General features: G+C 35.9%; 4 protein-coding genes across 5 annotated transcripts; 3 read left to right on the forward strand and 1 right to left on the reverse strand.

Moving 5' to 3' along the window:
• The first annotated feature begins 342 nt into the window (after positions 1-342).
• LOC147410272 (sucrose synthase-like) lies at positions 343-7,494 on the forward strand. 2 transcript variants are annotated; one of them, XM_086433429.1, is made up of 13 exons: positions 343-1,744; positions 1,995-2,121; positions 2,193-2,344; positions 2,455-2,647; positions 3,262-3,597; positions 3,729-3,824; positions 3,922-4,095; positions 4,194-4,310; positions 5,259-5,425; positions 5,525-5,746; positions 5,831-6,394; positions 6,490-6,628; positions 6,807-7,146. In XM_086433429.1, exons 1-13 carry the CDS (start codon positions 1,647-1,649, stop codon positions 6,819-6,821), a joined length of 2,400 nt encoding a protein of 799 aa, XP_086289555.1. In that variant the 5' UTR covers positions 343-1,646; the 3' UTR covers positions 6,822-7,146. The 2 variants fall into 2 exon arrangements, with proteins under 2 accessions (XP_086289555.1, XP_086289554.1); XM_086433428.1 differs by lacking the exon at positions 6,807-7,146 and adding an exon at positions 7,219-7,494 and having other exon boundaries at positions 344-1,744.
• Positions 7,293-12,993, forward strand: LOC147410273 (pectinesterase-like). Its single transcript, XM_086433438.1, has 3 exons — positions 7,293-7,431; positions 8,067-10,927; positions 11,998-12,993. Exons 2-3 carry the CDS (start codon positions 9,862-9,864, stop codon positions 12,693-12,695), a joined length of 1,764 nt encoding a protein of 587 aa, XP_086289564.1. The 5' UTR covers positions 7,293-7,431; positions 8,067-9,861; the 3' UTR covers positions 12,696-12,993.
• A 1,613-nt stretch (positions 12,994-14,606) lies between these two features.
• Positions 14,607-23,662, forward strand: LOC147410274 (initiation factor 4F subunit (DUF1350)). Its single transcript, XM_086433449.1, has 10 exons — positions 14,607-14,762; positions 17,063-17,471; positions 18,376-18,579; positions 19,540-19,597; positions 19,804-19,866; positions 19,950-20,025; positions 21,426-21,541; positions 22,207-22,296; positions 22,392-22,523; positions 23,234-23,662. The coding sequence occupies exons 2-10, from the start codon at positions 17,095-17,097 to the stop codon at positions 23,369-23,371; spliced, it is 1,254 nt and encodes a 417-aa protein (XP_086289575.1). The 5' UTR covers positions 14,607-14,762; positions 17,063-17,094; the 3' UTR covers positions 23,372-23,662.
• A 95-nt stretch (positions 23,663-23,757) lies between these two features.
• LOC147410275 (HSP20-like chaperones superfamily protein) lies at positions 23,758-26,275 on the reverse strand. The gene is made up of 3 exons (XM_086433458.1): positions 26,115-26,275; positions 25,162-25,381; positions 23,758-24,177 (listed from the first exon to the last, which is right to left on the reverse strand). The coding sequence occupies exons 2-3, from the start codon at positions 25,378-25,380 to the stop codon at positions 23,917-23,919; spliced, it is 480 nt and encodes a 159-aa protein (XP_086289584.1). The 5' UTR covers position 25,381; positions 26,115-26,275; the 3' UTR covers positions 23,758-23,916.
• Positions 26,276-27,214: the final 939 nt, after the last annotated feature.

Raw genomic sequence — 27,214 nt, forward strand, 5'->3', positions numbered from 1 at the left:
CGACTTGTGTTGCTCGTTCTACAAAATACCAACCAAACCCCTACTGTAGAAAAGAAAAAAGCTTAAAACGATAAATTATTGGTGCAACCGTTCTGCAAAAGTGAAACCAGTAATGGAGAAAACCAGTTTTGTGAAACAAATAAAGCAATTTGTTACAGCTTTTTCACAGAAACAGAGGCTCGTCCCTGGAATCTTAGAAGAGCAGCTAAGGTGGTTTATTTATTGGTATATAAAGGGAGGGAGAATCACTTCTCCATAGTGCATTTTCTGTAGAAGATCATATTTTCGTTATTTTTGTTTGTTTTAATAACTAGTTTTGCTTATTTGAAGGTAAATCTGAGTTTCGTTGTAGATTTGAACCTGAAAATTTTACCTTTTCTATTTCTGGATCCATGTTTTTCACTACAATGTGGTGGAAATTTTGTTGAAACTCCTTCGGATTTTCTCTGGCAATCATGCTTGTATTGAATTTTTTAATTTTAAGGAAAATAATTCGTTCGATAATATTTTCTTTTGAAGTTGCGTCTACAAATTGATTTAGATTGCGAGCTTGAAATTTTTGGTTAAATCTCCACTTTTTCTCTTTTCAGAAATCATCAGTTGTGTATCGGTGCCCTTTTCTCTGAAATATGGTCAATTTTCTCAAATCGGATTGGAATTTGTTGTGATTTTCGGACTTGATTCAGATTGTGAGCTAGAAATTTTGGAGTTTTTTGTTAAATCTCCGTTAAAAAAAAAAAATCTTTTTCTAGATCATCAGTTGTGGATCAGTGCCTTTTTCTCCGAAATATGACTGATTTTCACAAATTGGACTAAAGATTTTCAGAATGTGATCTCTTCTTTGTGTATGCGAACAGAATGAAAGTAATGCTACAGTACTTTAGTCTTGAAAATTGCAGTCCCCTCATCTCAGTTGATATCGGTTGATCAAAGATCGATAATTGTTACTTTGTCTTAAGTGAGATTGATTCAAACAAATTTTGTTGAAATTACTGGAGATTTTGTATCTGACCATTTATCTCTTCTTAGGATAATACATCCTTTCGATTCTAGTCTTACGTTCAAAAGTACCAGGAATTATCTTTCTAACATACTAATGTGAATACTTTTGTTAAAGATCATCCATTTCAGTCTGTAATTTAACATGTTTGGCTGAAAATTTGGACTTCGAATTTTTTCTCTTTCTATCATTGTTCATACTAGGGTTGAAAAGTACCATTTATGCAAGTTAATTCGAGTATTTTTTTGTTTTAGATCATTGACCTTCCTCTCTATTCTCTCTATTGTGGGGTTTCTTGGTAGAAAAATTTGGATTTTTTTCCGCTGAATTTTCTCCTCTTTCCCTCACTCTTCTGACTGATTGAAAAGGTCTGTTCATCTTGCACATGCACTTCACCTTTCAACTTTGTTTCAGTGTGGCTTTCTAACGCTGGATTGTCACTATTTGATTGAATTTTCATTGTTTCAGAAAAAAGAGAGGAACGATTTGTTTGGAATCAGATCATATATGACTTTGTAGTCAACCCTTATCCCTTTTAAATAGATTTTTGGATTTGGGGTTTTCAGGATTATTGTTTTCTTATGTTTCTATGTTGCATTCAGAGATTCTGAGGCCTTGGGAGGCTTGAGAGTTCAAGAGAGAAGCCATGGGAGAATATGTACCGAGTCACGTTCATATCCTTCGTGAGCGCTTGGAGGAAACTCTTTCTTCTTTCCGGAATGAATTTTTGACTTTACTGTCAAGGTTTTTGTTAATTCTTTTCGCCCATTTTGTTGTTTTCTAGGTTTCAATATTTTACACCAATGAAATACATAATTAATACAGCATTGTGATTCCATTCTGCTCAAACTAAATTGCCATGAAAAATTACCCTACTCGCACATCTGTAACATGCAGCTTAAATCATCTATTTATGTTTATGAATGTAGGATTGATTTGAGATTTATAGGATTATCCAATGTTTGCTTATTATGTTTTTTGCTTGAATATGAAGGATTGAAAGCCAAGGAAAAGGAATTTTGCAGCCCCATCATCTCTTAGATGAGATTGAATCGATATCCGAACACGACAGGAAAAAACTAACAGAAGGGGTGTTCGGAGATGTTTTAAGATCCACACAGGTGAGATTAATGACACATGTAACTTTATATAGGCCTCTTGAATTACAATTTAATTTATTTCTGTTGTGTAGGAAGCAATAGTCTTACCTCCGTGGGTTGCTCTGGCTTTTCGCCCGCAGCCTGGAGTATGGGAATATATAAGGGTGAATGTGAATGCACTGGTTGCAGAACAGTTGTCTGCTTCTGAATATTTGATGTTCAAAGAAGAGCTTGTGAATGGAAGGTAATTAGAAGCCTGAGAAGAGAACTTTAGTTGCCCATTATTTTTCTTTATTATTACACGCCTATTCTCTCAGAATTTCATTTCCAAGAATGTTGCTTGCTCTGATGCAGCCACAATGGAAACTATACGTTTGAGTTGGACTTTGAGCCCTTCAATGATTCTTTTCCCCGTCCAACACTTTCAAAGTTCATCGGCAATGGTGTGGAGTTCCTTAACCGGCACCTTTCTGCGAAAATGTTTCATGGTAGGGATAGCATGCACCCGCTGCTTGATTTTCTTCGAGTACACCACTACAAGGGGAAGGTAAAATCTTGACAATCTTACACTGCTTCAATCTTTCTTCTGTTATATATATATTTTTCCTTTTAGTTTTTGGCTTCTAAATATTACTAAGTTATTAGTTGAAAAGAGGAGCACAATATTAGTAAACAGAAGGAATATTAAAAAATAAATTCATTTTTAAACAGCAAATTGGATAAATTTGATGAGGTCTTTCTTAAGCACATATTGTTGTACGGAAGCATAACAAGAGGACAAATAAGGAAGAAAATGAACACACAAAGAATAGAAAATTTACATGGTTCAGAAAATTGCCTATGTCCACGGAAGAGCGGGAGAAAAATCCACTATCAACGATAAAAATTACAAACTTGCAACTCACTCATCCGCAAGGAGCATCACAGAGCAAAAACCATCAAAACCCTAGTCCGAAAACACACACACACACACACACACACACATATATATATATATATATATATATATATATATATATATATATATATATCCCACTCCGCTTCGGAAAAGGTCCTCTTTGATACTGTTTTACATCGTGAAGCCCAAGCTCAATAAGAATCCTAGACATCTCATAACATAGTTAATAAATCCAACATATTTAATGTTTGATAATTGTGCAGATAATGATGCTGAATGACAGAGTAAAAAACCTCAATGTCTTCCAGTCGGTTTTGAGGAAGGCAGTGGAATATCTATCGACTCTCCCACCAGATACCCCATACTCAGAGTTTGATCTTAAGTTCCAAGAGATTGGTTTGGAGAGAGGGTGGGGTGATACTGCTGAGCATGTATTGGAGATGATTCATCTACTCTTAGATCTTCTTGAGGCACCCGATCCATGTACCTTAGAGAAATTCCTTGGGAGAGTCCCAATGGTTTTCAATGTTGTAATTCTTTCTCCACATGGCTACTTTGCACAAGCCAATGTTCTAGGTTATCCTGACACTGGTGGCCAGGTATATTGGCATTAAATAATATTGCTACTCAAAACTTAAACACTATATTGGCATTAAATAACATTGCTACTCAAAACTTAAACTCTATCGGTTTTGATTTCACGTTTTTCCCTTTGAAACCTGGTTTGCAGATTGTTTACATTTTGGATCAAGTCCGTGCCTTGGAGAGTGAGATGCTTCAACGTATTAAACAGCAAGGACTTGACATCATACCTCAAATTCTCATTGTAAAATTTTCTTTTTTGGCAATTTTTTCATGTGTAATCATGCTTGCCGGTATTCTGTGCCCTCATATTTGATTCTTAACTTTGCTGACAAATCCAGGTGACCCGATTACTACCCGATGCCGTGGGGACTACTTGCAATCAACGTATTGAGAAAGTCTTTGGATCGGAGCACACAAGTATCCTCCGAATTCCCTTCAGAACTGAGAAGGGAATTGTTCGTAAATGGATATCGCGGTTTGAAGTATGGCCATACTTGGAGACATTCGCAGAGGTAACATTTGTTTCAGACTTATCTTACCTGTGACCCAAAGATTCTTAATTTTAATATTGTTCCACTTGACATTTCTAATAGCTCTCACCTGTTGTTAGGACGTTGCAAATGAAATTGCTGGAGAGTTGCAGGCAAAGCCAGATCTGATAATCGGCAACTACACTGATGGAAATCTTGTTGCATCTTTGCTAGCACAAAAATTAGGGGTCACGCAGGTCTGTATTGAGTGTATATTTTCCTCCACTCTCGGGTGTGTCATAGCCCAGTTAAGCCCGTGACCATCTTATATTCATAGTTCTCCCCCTCTCCTACAGATCGGTCCTTTGGAGTAGTTGGTTGATTAAAATGGTATCAGACCTCTAGATTCATATAGGTCACGGGTTTGATTCTTTCCACCCTTATGGGCATAGTCACCAAGTCGGGGTTCTGGAATAAGTCGGCAAAGGAAAAAGTCGAAAAAACGAAAAAAGCAGGAAAAAATCGAAATAGTGTTAAGATCATCAAATCCTATTTTAAACTATAAGAATAAATGGTCTTTGAAAAAGCCCCCTTAGAGAATAAATGGTCTTTGAAAAAGCCCTTTTAAAATAGCTTGCTCAGCAACAAAAAAAAAATCACATTTTTGTGCATTTAAATCGCGACTTACGTTTAAATCGTGAATTTTTCAAAAAGTCGTGATTTAATCATCAGTCTTTAAAATTGCGATTTAAACAAGATTTTTTGAAAAAGTCGGCGACTTTAGTGACTATGCTTATGGGTGAGGGGGAGTGCAGAGTGTATATTTTCCTCCACTCTTGGGTATGTCATACACCGGTTAAACCCCGTGACCTTCTTATATTCATAGTTCACCCCCTCTCCAACAGATCGGCCTTTTGGAGTAGTTGGTTGGTTAACGTGGTATCAAAGCGCTGGGTTCGTATAGGTCACAGGTTATATTCTTTCCACCATTGTGGGTGATGGGAAGTGTTGAGTGTATATTTTCCTCCACTGTCAGGCGTGCCATACCCCATTTAAGCCTCGTGATCCTGTCATATTCATAGTAGTCCCCCTTTCCAAAAGATTGGTCTTTTGGAGTAGTTGGTTGGTTAACAGGGTTGCTCCCATTTCACCCCTCAGAACTGAGTGTTTCCTTTTATTTTTCTCTTGTTTGCTTTCTTCTGCAGTGTACCATTGCTCATGCCCTTGAGAAAACAAAGTATCCAGATTCTGATATATATTGGAAAAATTTTGAGGACAAGTACCACTTCTCATGCCAGTTTACAGCGGATTTAATTGCCATGAACCATTCAGATTTTATTATCACTAGTACATTTCAAGAGATTGCTGGAAGGTATTATCATACGACATTCGGTCTCCAATCTTCTTAAAAAAAACCTTTTGCGACATAATTTCTTAATGTTTTCGCTTTATTTATTTATTTTTTTTTCAGCAAGGATACTGTTGGGCAATATGAGAGTCACACTGCCTTCACTCTCCCTGGGCTCTATCGAGTTGTCCATGGAATCGATGTCTTTGACCCCAAATTCAACATTGTCTCTCCAGGAGCTGATATGACTGTCTACTTCCCCTATACAGAGGAGCAAAAGCGACTCACAACCCTCCACCCAGAAATTGAGGAGCTTCTTTATAGTCATATTCAAAATGAACACACGTGCGTTTCTCTTTCTTTGTCTGCTCTTTATTTTTCTTTTCTCCTGTTTTAATAAATGGTGATTGTGATTCTGGTGTCCCACAGGGGTGTATTGAATGACCATACCAAGCCAATAATATTCTCAATGGCGAGATTAGACCATGTGAAGAACATAACTGGATTGGTTGAGTGGTATGGAAAGAATTCTCGACTTAGAGAGTTGGTTAACCTAGTTGTGGTAGCTGGTGACCGAAGGAAGGAATCAGAGGACTTGGAAGAAAAAGAGGAGATGAAGAAAATGTATCGGCTTATTGAGACGTACAACCTGAATGGCCAATTCCGATGGCTTTCTTCCCAGATGAATCGGGTGCGAAATGGTGAACTCTACCGTTACATAGCAGACACAAAGGGCGCCTTTGTACAACCTGCCTTATATGAGGCTTTCGGGCTCACAGTTGTGGAAGCCATGACATGTGGCCTGCCCACGTTTGCGACTCTTCATGGAGGTCCAGCAGAGATCATAGTGCATGGAAAATCTGGCTTTCATATTGATCCCTATCAAGGTGAGAAGGCAGCTGAGATCATTGTCAGCTTCTTCGAGAAGTGTAAGGAAGACCCATTACACTGGGACAGAATCTCACAAGAAGGCCTAAAGCGCATCAACGAGAAGTAACCAAGTTATCTTAATTTTGTTAAAAAGTTACATGTTGATGGGAAAATGGGTTTGCTATAGTTTTCCTATTTCTTGCTTGCCTATTTCACAGGTACACATGGCAGATCTACTCCGAGAGGTTGATGACGCTCGCTGGCGTTTATGGTTTCTGGAAGTATGTCTCCAAACTCGAACGTCGTGAAACCCGACGCTATCTTGAGATGTTTCATGCTCTCAAGTATCGTAAATTGGTGAGCTCCTCTCTTCATCCCCCATACTCAAACTATGTGATGCTCGGAAGTGTGACAAAAGAAAACAAATAATGATAAACGAATGTTGAGTGTATATTTTCCTACACTCTCAGGTGTGTCATACCCCAGTTAAGCCCCATGACCCTCTTATATTCATAGTTTTCCTCCTCTCCAACAGATCGGTCTTGAGTAGTTGGTTGGTTAACAAAGAACATAAGATTTACGTGGCTTGGCAAATTGTCTAAGTCCATGGAGGAGAGGTAACAAAATCCACGATCAGCGATAAAGATTACACCCTCTCTGTCCTCTACAACTCTCTCAGCAGCAAGAAACCTCACTGAGCAAAAACATTAAAAACCCTACCCCGAAATTACATATATATATATACTTCGGGGTCTAGTCGGGTAGCCTGAACTGGGCCAAGCCCACTCCGCTTCGGAAAAGGTACCCTTTGATACTGTTTTGCCCCTTGAATAAAGTGTTTTTGGAGTCTCCTACACTCTTTAGCTTTGTATTCTGCAATGTCATGTGTTAGTTTTCCTCTCTTTCAGCTGATCATTTCTTTCTTCTTATGATGTTATTAATTTCAGGCACGTTCAGTTCCACTCGCTGTTGATGAGTAGACCAAGGTTGGGAGTACGAGTGAAGTATGCTGTGTCATATGGAATAAATTTTCACTGCTTGAGATTGTAATTAGAAACCCTTTTTTTCTCTCAACTGGCTACGATGTTTTCATGCCTTCGATCCCCATTTACCTACAGAAGAAGTGCTGCTTGTATTTTCTTTTATTAGTCCTGAGTTTGGTAAGATGTTTAATGCTTTAAGATTACATGAATAAAAGAGATCAAATCACAATTCTCCATTTATCATGACTGTTTTTAACAATTCCTCTATTAGACCTTCTTCTCTTCTTTGTCTTGGGATTAATCTTGGTCAATTCTAAATTAGTTGTTGAGATGTCTGGTTCCATTGGATCAGTGATGTTACTTCATCGATTCAAAGAAATTTGGCGAACTTCTATCCTTGTCCACATCCTTTGCAGTATCAACTTGAATTATGGTTATCTATTTCACCAAGATGGCCTGATAGATAGATGGATGTATTAAAAATATTACTCGTGTTCAATAAGTCAGATAATCAATAAAGAATTGCATCTAATGTAAGATACACATTCAATTAACTATGTGCCTCCTCTACTGTAGTTGGTTAGAATTTAGAACATTTGGGTTTTCTTGAGAAATGGATTTGTAGGACCACACATAATCCCCTAAAGCTAATCATGTGGCTGTAAGTTTTGAAAATCTATTGCTTTGCTTTGTATGGAAAATTCTATTTGCGAGATTCAGACAATTTTTGTACAATTGATAATGACTCATACAGATTTTTTTCCCCTTCATGAGCTTGTTCTCTTAATACTAATTTGACTATTGTAATACAGGACATGATTCATTGGATTCTAAAGTTGACTTCTCCATCATCCACAAAGAGAGAGGAAAGAACATTTCTTTTTTGTTTCTAGTTATGAGGCCAATGTCGTTACTGAGGTTCAAACACCCATTTCTTTCAAATCGACGAGCTTAAAATCTTGAAATCAACTTCACTATGATTTCAATATGAACGAGATTACATTTACTGCAATTTAATTGTTTCTATTTTGGTGTAGACCATGCGAGGAGCTGGTGAGAATCATATGCACCCATTGGTTGCAACCGTGGCTGGAACCCCTTCATGGATGCAACATTGTCTACAAGGGGCACTCTTCAAACGATTTATCAGTTACTGCTTTTCTGAACAAGTTCATGGAGAAGATGTTGAGTGTTGTGTTATCCGCCTCCGCTCCCGGGTGTCACGTGCTCACGTATTGTGCCCCAGTTCGACCAGTGTCCCTCTTATATTCATAGTTGCGCCTTCCCCATCAGTACGGTCATTTTGGGTAAATGGTTCGTCAACATGATATCAGAGTGCTAGGTTCATATTGGTCATGGGTTCGAGTCTCCTCAAAGAAATTTTCCACCCTTATGGGTGAGGGGGAGTGTTGAATATTGTGTTATCCACCTCCACTCCCGGGTGTCACGTGCTCACATATCTTGCCCCAGTTCGACCAGTGGCCCTCTTATATTCATAGTTGTGCCTTCCCCATCAGATCAATCTTTTGGAGTAAATGGTTGTCAGCAGAAGAAACCGAAACCAAGCACCTGGCATGGTGATACCCAAATTGAACTTGCTAAGGTCCTTTTCTTCAACTAAGTTCAAACTGTGGTACTCTTTGAATCCAAATCAAGTTTAGCTTCTTTACGCATTTCAATCTCGATGCAGTGAGACTTATGTAATGTAATACTAATATCAAATGGAAAATTTATCATAAAAAAAATTTCTTAAAATTTCTTCCGTTCTTTTATTTATTTCTCTTGTTATTGTTATTATTATTGTTGTTGTTGTTGCTCTGTTTTTTTTTACGCTTCTGACTAGGAGCGTCTGCCAAACTAATCGAATTGATGCCTTTTAGTTGGATTTTGTTGGGTCCATCATTTGGACCCTATTATGTTCGATCTAATGTTACTCTAGTATGCAAGTTTTCTATTCATGCCCATTGCCCAGACCCGAATCCGAGTTACCTTAGTGGACCTGATTTATTTGGTCGGGTCTGGGACAATTCTGCCTGAAAAATAATTAGAAATACTGTCCAACTTGGCATGATGCTGGCACTCGTCTAACCAATTAAAATAGTTTATATTGACAAACCATATTTTTTTTATAACACACCAATTAACGAAATTATTTACACACATCAAATGAGGTTATAAACTGGCCAAAACAGGATTCTGGAACAAGAAAAGAAAGAAAAAGAGTGGAGCAGCTGTGACAACAATCTTATAGCAGCCAACCTGTGATTCCTTCCTCTCTCTCTCTCTCTCTGTTTCCATAAACAGTTTCTTTAGAGTTAGAAGAGTTTTTCTTATCTAATAGAAACCTAATTTGAAGACCTAGACTGAGATTGTCATTGAAAATATAGGAAAGGTCATCCACACCCAAATTTTTTTGGTGTGGCAATAGAAAATATATCACACTGAGAACCAATCAAACTGTCCAACTGATGAACCACAGTTACTTCTATTTGTTAGTTTTTGATAATCTCTCTCTTTGAAATCTTATATGTAACAGTATTTCCCTCTTATACACCTTATTTGCCTATCAACATTTTTCTTCTCTCCTCTTTGACTTCCAAGAAAAAAATGGAACCAAAGATAACCATCAAGAATTCTGCTGAAACCATCAAGAACCCATCATCAAGTCAAAAAAAGATGATCTTACTCGTCGTCTTTCTCGCCCTTTCAATGTTTCTCATTGCTTCAATTCTTAAAGGATCACATTTCCATGAAGAAGACCCCAACACCGCCTCTATGATTCCATCTCCACATTCAATTATCAAGAACACATGTTCTAAGACCCTCTACTCCTCACTCTGCATCACCACCCTCTCTTCACTCCCTTCTATGACAATCACCACCCCACAACAGATTCTTGAAATTTCAATCAATCAAACGGTGAAATCCGTCAAGAGCTCGCAATCAAAGATTACGGGTCTTTTAACACGTCAAGATTTGAATTCACAGGAAAAGAATGCTCTAAATGATTGTGTAGAGATGTTGGATCAGACACTTTATGAGTTCAGACAAGCTATAAATGAGCTTCAACGATTATCAGAATTGTCAGGATTCGTTCACGTTCATCGAGTCTTTAATGACCTCAAGACCTTATTGAGTGCAGCCATGACAAATGAGAACACTTGCATTGAAGGAATATCAGATGTGGAAGAAGCAAACCCAAATGATCAAAAAGGTCTCAAAGTATACCTCCAAAGTTTATTGACTCCGATTTCTCGAAAGATCAGTAATTGTCTGGCCATGGTCAAACACATGGAGATCATCACAAGAAAGGAGGATGTCAATGTTGCAAAAATTAAGATTAAAAGAGTACCCAAAGATGGGTTCCCTCTATGGATGACAACCAGTGATCGAAAACTGATGAAGTTGACTCAATATATAAGACCGAATGTTATCGTTGCAAGTGATGGTAGTGGAGATTATCGAACAATTGGGGAGGCAGTAAAGATAGCAGCAAACATGAGTATGAACAGGTTCATAATCAGAGTAAAGGCAGGGATATACAAGGAGAACGTGGAGATATCAAGGGAGAAGACTAATATTATGTTGGTCGGAGACGGGATGGATTCAACAGTGATCACAGGTTCCAGAAACTTCAATGATGGCTATTCAACCTTCAATTCGGCTACCTTAAGTATGTTTTGTTCTACATTTTCCTTCTTTCTTTTGCTTATCTTTTTTAATTTTTAGACAACTTTTCATGTGTTATCTTCCCCAATAAATCTTTTGATGGGTTTTCGACCTTTGTATCTCTTGTTCTACATGTTCCTTCTTTTCTCAGTATTAAATTTCGATGTATTTCGTGGAAATATATTTCTACAAGTTCCAACAGAAAATTTAACCGATAATTTCTTTTTTGTATATTTTTCGGTGGAAATCACTGTCCATTTCACAAAATATTTTGATGAATAGTGAATTTGATCGAAATTATCAAATTTTAGGTATAAAAAATGGAATATTTCAGTGGAAATATTTTGATGAATAGTAACTTTCAACCGAAATATTCTTTAAAAAAATATAATTTCTTTTAAAAGAACTTGTAAATTACATGTGATAGTTACTAATAAAAAATTGCATATAACATTCTTCTATTAGTATAAGTATTATGATTAGTTATTTATTTATTTCATTTTATTTTAATGTGTTCTAATCATATTAGTATGTTTATATAAGCACGCATACAATCATACATATTTTTATTAGTTGGATACATTAGCAATTTATTTATACTTACTCAAAAGATCAAAGAAATATAATAGTACATGAATGCAACACTTAATATTTTTTTCCTTTTATTGTTTTACATATTAAGTTTTATGTAGTTAATGCAACATTATTATTCTTATTTTCATTGTTGAACTCTGAATATTTGCGCGTTTATGTAGCAAAATGTTATTGATCTTCAATTTCACACTCCATATGGTAATTTATTATATGTCGATGACTTAAGGAATGTGTTTTAATGCCTATTTTATCATTTTCTACAAGGTCAATGAAAACTTCTTCAATATTTTTGTCATTTCCATCATTTCCAAAAATTGTATTAATTTTCTCATTGATCGAAATATTTCATTTCCAAACTAATCGAAATTGAAATTTAATACCTTGGTTTTTATGTGTTCTTTGGTTCTTCCCTTGTATTCATTTTCCTGAAGTTTTTCTTTATAGACTATCTAATACTCGAGGCTAATTCGATATTTGCAGCTGTAATTGGTGACAAATTCTTAGCAAGAGACCTAGCCATTATCAACACATCAGGTCCACAAAAGCACCAAGCAGTCGCTCTTCGAGTAACCTCAAACTCCGCATTCTACAAATGCAACTTCACCTCTTATCAGGACACCCTATACGCTCACTCTCTTCGCCAATTCTACCGCGAATGCACCATCCAAGGCACAATAGATTTCATCTTCGGGAACGCCGCCGCAGTTTTCCAAAACTGCCTTATCCTCGTTCGTAAACCAAACCCGGGTCAAAAAAACATGATCACAGCTCAAGGTAGAGAAGACCCAAATCAAAACACTGGCATCTCATTACAAAATTGCAGCATTGTGGCTGCACCCGAACTCAAGATGGCTAGGATGGGAAGCTTTTCTACGTTCTTGGGTCGACCGTGGAGGAACTATTCAAGGACTATTGTTATGAAGAGTTATTTGGGGGATCTTATACATCCCCAAGGGTGGTATAAGTGGAATCAATATAGTTCATTGGACACGGTCGAGTACATCGAGTACATGAATGTGGGGCCGGGATCGGATACTAGAGGGAGAGTGACATGGGGAGGGTACAAAAGGAATTGTAGTGAGGAGATAGTTAATCAGTTTACAGTGGGTATGTTCTTACATGGAGCTGGTGATTGGCTTGAGTCTACTGGTTTTCTTTCCTCCTCTTATGCTGCTTAAGAAATTAGTTAAATGAAACGGAAACATCTATATGTCTGTGGAGAAGACTTGTTCATATCTTACACAAACAGCAAAAGTTTGCAGAAATTTGGATGGTTATGAGTGATTGTAGAGAGTAAAATTTGGGTTTTGTAAATTTCTCTTCCATTGTATACAATTGTGGTTTGCATCAGAACTTTCTTTGACATTAATTTTTTTTCTTCTTGGATTTAGGATCCAGAACGGTGTCTCATTCCTATAGCGTAAAAATGGTGTCTACGTGACGTGTTTCGGTAGGAGTTTAAGACACATTGGACTCCTAACCAAGCTGTTTTTTGTATGGCACGCACCCTTGCCACTTAGACACCATATTTTACTATAGGAACGGGGCACCATTCTCGATCGTGACTTTTTTTTTTTTTTTTCTTTTTTCATATTTTCTTTGGGTGACAAACTTGAACTAAGGATCTGTATGCTTGAAAGGCAAAGTAGGCAGAAAATTGGGATTTGTTAATGTATGATTTCTCATTTTTGCAGGAAAATCAATTCTCCTTAGGAAATGATTTTCCCTCCTTAACTGAAAAATATTATCTGATATATAACATCACACATTATTACTGATTGTGTATTTAGCACAATATGTAGTGGAAAAAACAAAAAGGAAACTCATTGAACGTTACGAGTTTGGTTCAATGTTTGATACAAGCAAAAAAATATATTAATAGAAATGATTTGAGAACTTGTGAAATGTTTTATCACTTGATTACTTGGTTACACAAAGTATATTATAAAAAAGGGAAAATTTAGTTGAAGTTTACATATTTGGTTCAATATATCATAACAAACAAAAGAACATGGATTATAATCCAATCATATTTTAAAATCTCATCCGAGACCGAGACCGAGAAGACTTGTCCGATATGTCTCGATATCATTCACAAACGAGACAAATATCAAGTCAAACGTATCGGACGAGATTTAAAACCACTGTTAATTTTTTCTCATTGTTGAACGAGATGACTCAAACTTATCAGAAAACTCGTCCGATCATGGACGAGACAAGACGTCAAAAATGAGTTTAAAAACCATGAGTCCAATATAAATTTTATTATTATTTTTTAATATAAAATCTAAAAAATAAGGCACGTGTTAAAGGCAGTCTAGTTCTTAGTAAAGGAGCCCACACCATATACTAATGTTTTTGTCTTATATGAGTTAAAAGTTTTAGAATGGATTGCTGATTTTTGGTGAGGAGGTCATCTCACTAAAAATCAGCCTATTTCGAAACTTCTAACTCTAGGCCCAAATCCAAGTAGGTTAGGTTTTGATTTATTTTTTTGGTGTGTATTAAAGGCGCCTAGCAATTTAGCCAGGGCACTCACACCATAGCCAAAGTTTTTGTCCTATATGGGTTGGAAAGTTTCGGAATGAGTTGATTTTTTTATGAGGATGATCTCTATGGTGAGGAGATCAGTCTATTCTAAAACTTCTAACCCCATCAAAAGTGATTTACAAAAAAGGGCGTAGGACAAGGTTGGTCTAAGGTATTGCCCGTCTCTTTACGACAAGTTAGGGCTCAACCAAGACAGGCTTGAACCCACCCATCGATAGCCCTAATTGCCTATTTTCCTTAAATTTAGTTTTTTTGGTTAAAACAATTTTCCACCTTTGGAGGAAAAGTATCAACCCAAAGGAAAATTAATTTTCTTGTCTCCTTATGATTTTCTACCTTGATAACTCTTGTGCCCAAAAACTAATAACCAACTCTCCTTTTGACATTTTCCTTGTTTCAATCAATTAAAAGAATTCATTTTCCAGCAGAATTCATTTTCCTTGAAAACGAAAGTTTCCAAAATTACAGACTTTTGGGTTAAAAAAAGGAAAAAAAATAAAAAATAGTTTTCAAAATCTTAGGGGTATATATCTAAATAAAATACTAAGAAGAAAGATAAAAGACAAAGCTGCAATGCTGTAATCCGTAATCGTGGCGAAACCATTAGCTTATGTTTTAGTTCTCTGAGATCTGCATATAAATCGAAGAAAACTAAACCTCTCCGAACAAAGTTTCTTTGAACCCTAAAAATCTCTGTAAGTCTCTGTTCTTTCTTTTGATGTAATAGTGACTGTGTTCTTGATTCTCTCATTATAATCGAAATGAAAATATTCGAGAAACTGCTTTTGATCTGTAGCTTACAATCTGTTACTTTCTTTTTAGTTTAGAGTTTCAGTGATGGAAAAAATCTATCTTGGAAATCTTGTCTGTGATTACTTGTGATGTAAATTATTGGTAGTTAAATAGTTAATTATGTTAAATTTTCTTATTCAGTGATATTTTTTGTTTGGTGATGAAATTCTAGTTTTTTTTAATCAACCAAAGAAGAATATTCGGAAATATTTCTTATTTGAATGTTTAAATTCACAATTCAAGATTGTTTTATTCTGGAAAATTTTATATAGTGTACTAGTGTTGCGTTACCAAATTCGCTCCTACCATGCTGAACCACAAATTGATACAAAGCAAACCAATTCGTATTTGATTTGTATTGGGTTCATGAAAAACTATGAACTAGTTGTTTTGGTCAACACTAGATCCCCCCCATGTTTTTGGGTCAATAATAGAGATATCCTTGGTTTTAGGTTTTGGTCAATATTAGAGATAGTGAGATACCCTATGTTTTCAAACTGATGACATTGCTCCCTTGACCTAGGTCTTCTTCTGTGAGACTAACGTAAATGGCATAAGTTTCCTCTACAAAACTAACTCTACGAACCAAGTTCGTTCTAGACTGGCAAACCGTGAACCCGAATTTGAATTGAATGAACCGACGAACCAGGTAACATAGGTCTAGTGTGCTTACTACAAAGGTTAAATAACATCCTTTTCTCTTGGGGTGTCTATGTCAAGCATGGTCTTTTAGTTATGCCTATAGAGACGACACCATTGGAGTCATCATAGGCACCATTAGGGCCGCCATGGATGGCTATCTACTATAGTTATTGGAATATTTTAATTTTTAGATAGATTTTAACAAGATATTTGAATGCACGGATGATTTTACATTGGGATTGGATACTCCCACATTTCCAAGAGTAATATTCGAGCTAAGAATTTTCATAGGATGGGATTAAAAAGAATGCCTTAGCTTCTGAGTAGCCCACACAAGTTCCTCAGGCATGTTTTCTTCGTAGCAATATATTGATTTTCATATTCCAAGAAGGATTTTCTTTGGTAATAAACGATTTTCTCTTTCTTTCCTCCATCATGTTGTGTGTCCATTGCCTTATCTGATAGAAATCGATACAATACTCTCGCCCCTTGGACAGGGGGTGAGACTACTGTTGGGTTTAGGATAGAAGACTTGATTCCATCAAATGCTTTTGACTAGCGTCATTCCATTTGGCCTCCAAAGCTACTGATTGTATTTGTTTTGTTTTATTTTGTTTGAAATTGCTCTTCTTCTTATGTACAGATGAAGCACCTGTTGCATTAGATTTAAGGTCTGTTTGGTCCAAAGTTATTCCCTTCATGATAGGATAGAGTATTAATTTCCTTAAATCTTTCTTTTGGCGTGAAAATGGTGATTCAAACAATCCTTAGTCATTTTACTATTTTCTTATCGGAGATTATTTCCTTGAGTACTTAGACCCAAAATGTCCATCCTTAAGAACCAAGTCTTAACACGTCTCATTATATAAAGTCAACACCCACTACTGACTGTGTTCCATTGGGGAGTTTTCCTTAGGAGTCATATTTTTTAATGATCTGATCTGTAGAAATTGCTTGAAGTTTTTTCAGATTTTCTTTTTTCAAAGAAACAGAACATAATTGAGTGGTTGGGATGATCTAATCATGCTGATTTTTTGCACAAAACCCCAAAAATAGGGGTCATGAGCTCAACATCATATTTTAAATAGTTTAGGATAGAGTAATAATAATGTCTGCAAATATTTGCATTTCAATACTTTATTTATTTTAACTAGGGGAAAAAATGGAATTGTAGCACTAGATTCAATTTCAGAATCCAACATGAGTATGATCCATGTACTTAACTTTTCAGAAGATTCCATGCTATGTAGCTTGGTTGAGATCCAATAATAGTTCAGTCCCTAAACTTTTGTATGCCATCCATGCATCCACTTTTTATGCCAAAGGACAGTTAGTTAGAGGTTGAGCTTAGACATTAGATTCTACCCTATATTTTGCATAAATTCTTCTAAAGAGGCAATGGTGTTTGGTGTGCATGTGTGAACTTGCAGTCAAACTTTTATATAATAAGCAGGAAATTACTTTCTCCTTCCATAATATCCTTGAGAAATAGAAGAAAAAGTGCTGTCGAAAATATAATTTCTGATGAAAATGTCTTCTTTTTCATGGTTTTTGAATGCAGAAACTGGGAAAGTCATTCTAAAAAGGTATAATATGGCACTGATTACTTCACTAATGCCACAAATGGATGTAAAGGGATCCTATATGAAGAATGTCCCAGTATGTGGGTATCAATGCTCTGATGTCAAGTTTATCTACTATGGACTTTCTCCTAGATTGCATAATCGGGAATTATGCAGATACTCTTGGGCTGGTTCTCCATCATTTGTAAAACACAGAGCCCTTTCAACAAGTCCCTCCTGGAAGATGGTTTCTAATGGATATGTAGGGAGGGATGCATACAAAAATAAAATTTATAGAAGACAAGATTCTTGTTTGGTAATTCCCCCATTGAATGGTAAGAAGCCTCGTGCAATTATTAAATTCTTGGGAGGCGCATTTGTCGGAGCAGTTCCCGAAGTTACATATAGGTAAAGACATACCTTTCTCATTTTAAATTATACGCATTAGAACATTCCGTGAAGGATTCGATCGTTACTATATATGGACTTAAAACTGAATTGAAACAATTGGAATTAACAACTTTTTAGTTTACTCGTTAGTATATTTTCTTCACCTCAATTTTGTTCATTTTTATGCATGGATAGTACAACTTTTTAATTTTTTCATAGCTAATCCAAGTTTTGCAAAATTAGAATATTTTGGGTCTCCATGTATTTAATCATTAATCATGATTCCAAGGTAATTTCGTGATCAAGTTAATTATATACATAACTTTTGTTGCTATATCTTATTAAATGAGAAGCAAATCTTGTTTTATTGAGTTTTTTTATATTTTCTTAATTCATAATGAAGCCCTATATGGAGGCTTAGAAAATGTTTCCTTAATATTTTTTTAACAGAAATTTCTCCTGTTCTGGTATTTTTAAAATAGAAGAAATTTTTTTTTAAGGAAGTATTTTAGGAAAATTTTTCCAGTGAAAAGTTTTCTAAGCTTCCTTATAGGACCCCAGTATTTAATCAAGATTCCAAGGTAATTTCATGATCAAGTTAATTTTAAACATAATTTTTGTTTCTATATTTTATTAAATGAGAAGTAAATCTTGTCTTATTGAGTGTTATATATTTTCTTAATTCATAATGAGGTCCTATATGGAGGGGCTTAGAAAATGTTTCCTTAATATTTTTTTTACAGAAATTTCTCATTTTCTGCTATTTTCAAAATAGAATAAATTTATTTTTAAGGAAGTATTTTAGGAAATTTTTTCCAACGAATAGTTCTCTAAGCTTCCATATAGGACCCAAATTTTATCAGTTGTTGAATGTTGTATACTGCATTTCCTAACTTTGCATTTATCTCTATTGTTTTTGTAGCCATTTAATAGAGCTTTTGGCGAAGGAAGGCTATCTTATAATTTCTGTACCGTACAATGTGACGTTTGATCATTTGCAAGCTACCAGGGAAGTATACGAGCGATTCAATGCTTGCTTGGATATGATTTTAACATCTGGATTACCCGATGCTAATCTAACAGGTGGAGAGCTTGCTCATCTTCCAATTTATTCCGTTGGTCACAGGTGAGTTCACAGCTTTTTCATTGAAACAATATCTCGAGCTTTTCATTTGCCGATAATGTAGCTGTTTCTGTCAATTTAATCATTTCATGGTGGAACCCGCACGATGTAAAAGTAGAAAACATACAAATGTGCAGTCCTGTTGTCCGCCGTTGGGTGTGGGATGGGCACAAATTTGATCTGTCTGCATCATCTAGGGAAAATTTTTGTGCTTCTGCCAGAACAAAACAAAAGTGAAAAAGAAAAATGGAAGCACATGAACATCTTTCTTAGATGCTAGATTGCTTCATATATAATGTTTATAAGGTGAGGGTTTAGAAAGAAAAATTTCCCCTCTCCACCAGATCGGTATTTTGGAGTAGTTGGTTGGTTAACATGGTATCAGAGTGCTAGGTTCGTATAAGTCATGGGTTCGATTCTTTCCACCCTTATGGGTGAGGGGGAGTATTGAATGTATATTTTCCTCCACTCTTGGGTGTGTCATACCCCAGTTAAGCCCCGTGACCCTCTCATATTCATTGTTCAACAGATCAGTCTTTTGGAGTAGTTGGTTGGTTAACATGGTATCAGAGCACTAGGTTCATATAGGTCACAGGTTTTCAACCTTATGGATGAGTGGGAGTGTTGAGTGTATATTTTCCTTCACTCTCGGGAGTGTCATAATCCCAGTTAATCCCCACGACCCTCTTATATTCATTGTTCTCCCCCTCTCCAACAGATCGATCTTTTGAAGTAGTTGGTTAACAATGAAGTTAGGTGGCCCTAAGCCCTCACAATTCTACTTTCCTACTTTGAGGATGCTGATAGAAATGTATCCCATGCTTAAACAATTATAATGATCAATGGCTATATTCTTTGTCTTTGTTGTCACAATAGTACAGGCCATGTTGTGTCTTTACTGACTTCAACTGTGGTTCACCAGTATCTCTTACTCTCTTTTTCATTATTAATGGTAAATTACAGCAACGGTGCTCTGCTCCAACTGCTCATAGGAAGCAATTTTTCCGAGAAGATACCAAAGGTTTGGTTTTACTTTTCATATCCAGTTTTCAGGAGTACCTACCTTTTGTTTTTAGGCGGGGGGGGCATTTTAAATGGTTTACCAAGGAGGAACTCATTATTTAGTTTCTGAAATCAGAATTCTGATTCCGAAGTTCCCTTTAGTATAGAATAAATGAAGCTATTCTTGGAGTGTAACAAAGAAATTTCATGTATCTGTTGTGGAAGGCTAATGCCATAATTTCGTTCAACAATAGGCCGGCAGCAGAGGCAGTCCCATACTTTGAGCAGGTATTTATCATTTGTGATATATATTTTCTTTTCTTATTTCATTTAACTAGTGCATTCTGAGTGTTTGTAGAGCTATTGTGTAGTTGGGTCCTCTAGTTAATCAGATGGTGCCTATTATGGAGTCATCTCCAATCTATTCAGTGGCTCAAAGTGCTTCAGGTACTTGGTCGCATCTAAGTAACAACTTTTAATATTTAGGGTAAATTACACTTTCACCCCCTGTGGTTTGGCATAATTCTATGTCCCCTAACGTTTTGAAAATTGCACTTATCTCCCCCATAGTTTACTCTTTTAATATTTAGGGTAAATTACACTTTCACCCCCTGTGGTTTGGCATAATTCTATGTCCCCTAACATTTTGAAAATTGCACTTATCTCCCCCATAGTTTAACTAACAGGCTCACTTACCTCCCTCTTGTCTACTTTTCGTCAATCAAACAGTTAAAAAATGATTTTTTTACTTTTTGTAAAGAGAATTTTACCCTTTTTAAAATGTTATCTTTTTTATAAACAAAAATATCCCTGTGAATAAATGGGTTTACGCATGAGAGTGTAGATGCTTAGACACAGACATTTTTATAGTTTTTTTTTTAAAAAGATATATATACATTATAAATAAGAGGGTAAGATAATAAAATAACATCTGAATTTTAACACCGTATGTGAGAGGGGAGGTAAATGCAATTGTCAAAATGTTAGGGGGCCAACATGAAATATGCCAAACCACAGGGGGTCTAAGTGTAATTTACCCTAATATTTATTAAATTGTATTTATTTTGGTTTTCTGCTGTTTGGATCTCACATTCATACTTTAACTTCCATGTCAATGTTTCCTTATTGTCAAAGAACCTTGTTTCATTTAGACTCATTTCCTATTATTGCTTTTTTCCTTTATCAGTTTCTGGTTTACAGGAAAAAACCCTATGCAATATAACTGGGAAACTTTTCATTTGCAGTTGTAGGGACTTCCCCTACCATTTCTTATCATTAACCATGGATTTATTATCTTTAGAAACAGATCTCAATAGGTCAGTTTCAGTTTTGATTAGTAAAATAGAAAATTATATTGAGAGATAGAGTAGAGGGACAAAGCCCTATGTACAATTACGTAAAAAATACAAAGAAATGAGTGTGAAAGCATCTCACTCACAGACCCCAAAAGAAAACAAAAAGGCCAAACTCACATGGATTACGCCGGTCCCTCCATTTAAAAATGAAGTCCTCACAATACACTCCTTTGCAGTCAGAGACAATGATGGACCAATGGTATAGAGTTGCATTGATCTTCAAAATTATTAGAAACACAACTCTCTTACAACATGTCCGAGAGGGCGGGGGAATAAGAAGGCAATTGAAAGAATATCCTGAAGGGAAGAAAGAGGAAGTTTTGAGGGGAGAGGGAGTAATGAACAGAAATCAAACTAGTAGGGAAATTGATATATTTCATTATCAAGCAACTTAAGAAATATGTTAAATTGGTTCTACATAAACATGTACTCCTCAATGAGATTCTATGTGCTTCAGTTTATGTTTGGCTTTGTCATGGAATTGTTTTGTAGGAGATGCATGGAACACACTGCTTGGTACAGCTGGAGCAATGATACAAGAATACGATCGAGAAGCAATGGTTTCTTTGACAAAGTTTGTTGATCAGTTGCCCTCTGTTATGAATCAGGTCATTTTTGGTAACTGTATGATATATCTTTTCGAGACATAATAAAGGAAAATAAAATTAACTGCCCAACAATCCAAACCATCCAATTCATTACATAGGATTTTATAGTTGGTAAATATACGATAAAGTCAACACATGGATTGGAGTCAACATCGGTTTACAATGACACACTGATCCCCACAAACAATCTGTTACCTTTTTTTTAATTCTTTAGTTCACATCTATATAATAAAAAACAACTGTGGGTCCCACTCTACTATAATTTTGTGAGGATAAATGTCCTACTCCAACTGCAGTAGATTGGGGTCTATATTACCTCACTTTATTGTCTTTCCTCTTCACTTCTTCAACTTTGCTGTCTTACCTCTCCTCTTTCTCATTTTTTCAATAATATCCCTCTAATTATGCTATCTTTCCTCTTTTACCCTTTTAACCTACTCTATTGTCTTTCCTCATCTCCCCCTTTCTTAATATTATATGTCAATTTTATTATTTTTCTTTTTTGACCCCTTAACCTCAATTTTTTCTAATAATACCCCTCCAACTTTATTATTTTTTCATTTTTACCTCTCTTAACCTTAAAGAGGATGAACACAGGCGAGCTCTATTAAATATATTATCCAAAAAGATGAATTTGAATAAATGATCTGCACTTCTATTTTCAGGTCACCCAAGGGATATCAGAGTTCAGGCCAACACCGTCTGAAAACCGTGATTATTTCAAGAACTCTTATAACATCCCTCACACACTACTGGTACTTAAACGGATCTTTCTGTTCTGATATTTCGAGAAGGGAAGGCTATCAGTAGTTAATCTCCTATGATTTATTGATTACATTTCACTTCTCAGGTGAAATTCAACTTAGACGCCATTGATGATACTGATATAGTTGAAGAGATCTTGAAGCCTCGTGTGGAGTCTATAGGTGGAACACTAGAAAAAGTCTCATTAAGTGGGAACCATCTCACACCATGTGTACAGGTATAAACCCTGTTGATTCCATTGCTCAATATTTTGTCGTTTAATTAGTTGTACATTCAATGAGAATTTATTATCGGTTGAACAAATTCGTAGACCTAAGTGGAGAGGCAGTGGTAGCTGACCCACTATGAGTATAGCTGTTTCCAAAGAAAATGAGTTCCATGGTTTTATTAATGACCTTTGTAATGAGTGCTGGAAATTATTCACTTTCTTGGCAAATGGATAATTAAAATGGGAGATAAAATGCCCGAGAAAAGTTCAAATGTATATCACCACTCTAGGGATATGGCTCTGATACTGCACAGATACGGCATTTTACAAGTATCTCCCAAGATTTGCTCTGTTCTAGAAAGGATCATCTAGAGGACATGGCCCATGAACTAAGGTGCACATTCCTTGATGAACTAGACATTTATATTGAATGCCAGGCTTGCCAACTCATCCGTATTAACTACCAATCTGTTGGTTTACTCTTGAATAGAAGAGAATGCCCTATTTTCAGGATCAATTTTGAACTTAATATATGGGGTTGAGACTTGGATAGTTCTTATTTTGCTTAGCAGGGTCATCTCCAACCATTCAGTGCTACATGTCTGTATCCATATTTTTGCCTGCATACGTATGATACCGGGTTCTACGTTTACTATGACTTGCATGCATGCCCGGCTGGACGGTTCTCTAACCATCAGGTATTTTCTTCTGCAATGCAGGATCTGAGATGGCAAGTGGGCTATGCATATACTCCAGCAGATGCCATTGCTCAGGGATTAAAAGCTCTCTCACTAAACGATACAAGGGTGCTTGCCAGGACCATTTCTGACTGGTTCAAAAGCCTTGAAAGTCAGTGAGACTGGAAGAAATAATGGGTCAGACTCAGATCCTGCAATATGTCCTGGTTTACAACTCGAATTCAGCTCAGATAGCCTATGTTACCCCTCTGCTGTCAGTGTTCTTCTGTTACTATGTAATGCCACAACAGTTAAGGTATTTTGTTGTGTTGGACTAGCTAGTGTGATATACATATACAACATAAAGTTGTTGAGCAAAAATGTAATTGCAAACCAAAAACAGAAAGTATAAAATGCATGTATTGTTTGATATTAGTAGTCTAACATATTTAGTCGGTGGTTTACTCTTCATATATTCTACTTATTTTTTGTTTTCGAGATTTGAAAACTATCTATGATGTACTCTGCTTGATCTTTCTGTAAGTATTGAGAAAAAATACTAGATATTTTGAGGAACAATACCCATCTTTTCCATAACTTGAATCTACACAACATAAACTTGAAAACAGCCCACAGAATACAACTTATAACACCTTCTTCTATGTCTACCAAGTAGTTCCTCCTCAAAACAAGATACAAAAAAGATTAGAAACCTTTCTATCTTCTTAAGATATGGAGACTTCAACAGTCTTGGCCTTGGGAGGTGGAGGAAGTTTTTCAATTGTTACAGTCAACACCCCATTCTCACATTTGGCAGATATTGCAGACAAGTTAGAATTCTCGGGCAAACGAAACTTCCTGAGAAACTTGGGTGATGCCCTCCTCTCCAGCCTTATGTATTTCACTCCTTCCTCCTCTCCATCCTCTCGCTTCCTCTTCCCACTGCTACTTCGGATCACCAATGTGTTCTCATCCTCAACAGTCACCTGTGTTTTATTTGTACATCAGATAAGAATTCCATAGAAAAAAAAAAAAACAAAGCTACTAACTCTTAAGGGTACGTGGGATCAGTAACAGGTTTGATAAAACGGGAATGGAGTTCACAACTCGTACAAACTAGAAGAGCGTAATTACCACACTAATCTATCAAAATTTGAAAGAAAATCAGAATTCAACAGAAACCATAGATACTATTAGTTTACATGGGAATTGCTACAGTGTCTGAATAGATAAATCAGAAATGAAATTTCCAGATCCTATACAGAAGACTTAGTGATTACAGCGCTCCCACATTGTTCATGACAACCCAACACCTTAAAGGCTGAAATGTAGGTCAAGGAGTCCTAAAAAGGAGCAACAATTCACGTAGTCCCTTTGTAGTAGTACAGAGCAACAATTCAACTTAATGAAAAAACCAACATGGTATCGTTGGATACAAACTGACACACACCCAGAACCTTAAATGTTTTGGGGTCAATGTTTCATATCGGTTTTGGCCGATACTGATACGTATTAGCTGATACATTCGGATAATGCACATTCCTTGTTACCTAAGACCTATGCGGCACTCGAGCTAATCCCCATGATCCATAGCTCAAGCCAGCTTTCCCCAAAGTCTCTTGAGAGCTATAACTTTCAAGCTCAATATAAGTGTGTGGGCAATCACTTGAATGTATGTGCACCTTATTTGGGTTGGGGTGACTCCAAAGGAACTTGGGGGAAAGACCTACTTGAGCTACATTGAGGGGATTAGCTTATGTGCCTGTGGGATTAGCGTAAGTACCGCACAGGCGTTGGCCCATGTCATTAGGCGCCAATGGATTGCAACCCGGTATCATAAACCAAAATGTAGCTCTTTCTACACTTTGAAAGAGGCCGACATCTACTTAGATTAATCAATTATAAAACTATCATCCACATTAACATTCAAATTGAGAGAATTTGAAGCTCAAGAGGAGAATGAAAGGTACCTGAATATCAGACTTAGAGAGACCAGGCACATCTAGGTAGAAGATGTACTCCTTTGGGGTATCAAGAATGTCGACCGGGACACTCAAAATCTCCTTGCTTTCATGGGTGCTAGTGTGAGCGTGATTCCGTGAAGGAAACACGATCTTCTCAATACCTTCGGGGAAATGGAGTAATCCATTAATGGCAGAAGCCAAGTTTCCATCAGCAATGATGCTCATTCTGAGAAGCAAAAGAGATTTCTTTAGACCCTAGAAACAGATTTGGAGCAAAAACCCTAGAAATGGGAATCTTAAAACCCAAATATCTCTAGAATTGTTGAAAGAAATAACTCGAATGAACATGATCTCTCAGAGGCGAGCTTGATGATCTTGTAATCGAACAAATGGAAATCTCAATCAACCAAAAAACTCAATTTCATTAAAAAAAAATTCATCATTTTTGCGAAAAATTGAGGACTGGAAAACTTACCCTAGAAATTGGGGGAAAACTACAACTAGACTCTAAGAACTTATTAAGTCACGAAAATCGTTGAAAGAAAGAACTCAAATGAACAAAATATTTCTGTAACCAAATCAAACTGCCGGAAAAAAAAAAAAAAAAAAAAAATCAATTTCACACAGATTTCTCCTTTTTTTGCAAAAAATTAAAGACTAAAAAACTTAACCTAGAAATTGGAACAAAGGGCAAACCTACAGATTCTAACATCTGAAAACCCAATAATCGATAAAATTGTAGAAAGAAAGAAATCAAATAAACAAGACCCCTCAGTAGTCAGTAACGTGTTTGATGACTTTGAAATTGAGCAAATAGAGACCTCAAAACTACCCAAAAAAAAACCAATTTAATACAAAGATTTCTCCTTTTTTTTTCTCCAATAAAGACAATCTGGTAATTGACACAAATTCTCAAATGGCAACTCAGAAACACTGAAATTAAAAGCTTCTAATCTTACCTGTAAAATTCTGTTTGTTCTTTAGGTTAAAAGCCAGTAAAATTGGAGGGAAAATCAAACTTAACGCTAAACTGAAGAACTAATCGAATTGTTGAAAAAGTTGTAGGAGAGAATCTTATTTAAATGCTCAAGAAGAAAGTTCGAGAGAGAGAGAGAGAGAGGAACGCTTTCCCGCCAGAAAGATCCAGAACAATCTACGGGTTGCGTTGTCGAATCCACGTACGTGTAATTATTATCTCCAGATGCACAACAGTTTATCAGATTTAGACACGTGGCCATACGTAGACACGTGGTGAAGATACAGCCACCCAACCATATATTTTCTTGGAAAGACAAAATAAGATCCTTTCGCTGAATCCTGACCCCACACTTATCAGCAGTTAATTAAACATTACCCCTGCTACGGGTGCACCTTGGTCCGCTTCATACCCAAAATCGCATCAAACCGAGAGCTTTCAATTGATTTGGTTCGGTTGATAATGAATTTTGCTTTGATTCCCGGTTAATAAAATACAGAACCGATCAATTTAATTCGATTCTTAATTCATGTTTTGTATAAAATCGAATCAAATCGAGAACTAAATCTTTATATTAATAAAATTATAAATAAATATTATTAATTTATTTTTATAAATTAAACCTATTTTTATGAATAAATTGATATTTTTTTTTAATGGATGGATTAATGACATTTTTTTAGATGGATGGATTAATGACTTTCTCTAATAGATGAAAAACTATTGACTTTTTTTTTTTAATGGATACATTAACGATTTATTATTATTATTATTATTATTGGTGAATAGATTAATGACTCATCATATGAGATTTTATATTCATATTTATTTATTTTTATTAAAAATATATTGATTCAATTAGATTTTTAAAATATTGACAACCCATAAAATCGAATCAAACTGACTTTAGCTTGGTTTGAGTTGATTTGGTTCTATGGCAATTTGGTTCAGTTCCGATTCTCATTTAATGGAATTGACTTAAGTCAATTTAGTTTTGATTTGACCCCAAATTGATCTAAGTTGCGCCCTTAACGGCTTAACCCCTATGGTGATTAATTTTCTAAATGATCTCATGCTCCCTTG

The sequence above is a fragment of the Akebia trifoliata genome, chromosome 1, assembly GCF_017979445.1.
Source record: "Akebia trifoliata isolate Shusen 1 chromosome 1, ASM1797944v1, whole genome shotgun sequence".
NCBI lineage: Eukaryota > Viridiplantae > Streptophyta > Magnoliopsida > Ranunculales > Lardizabalaceae > Akebia > Akebia trifoliata.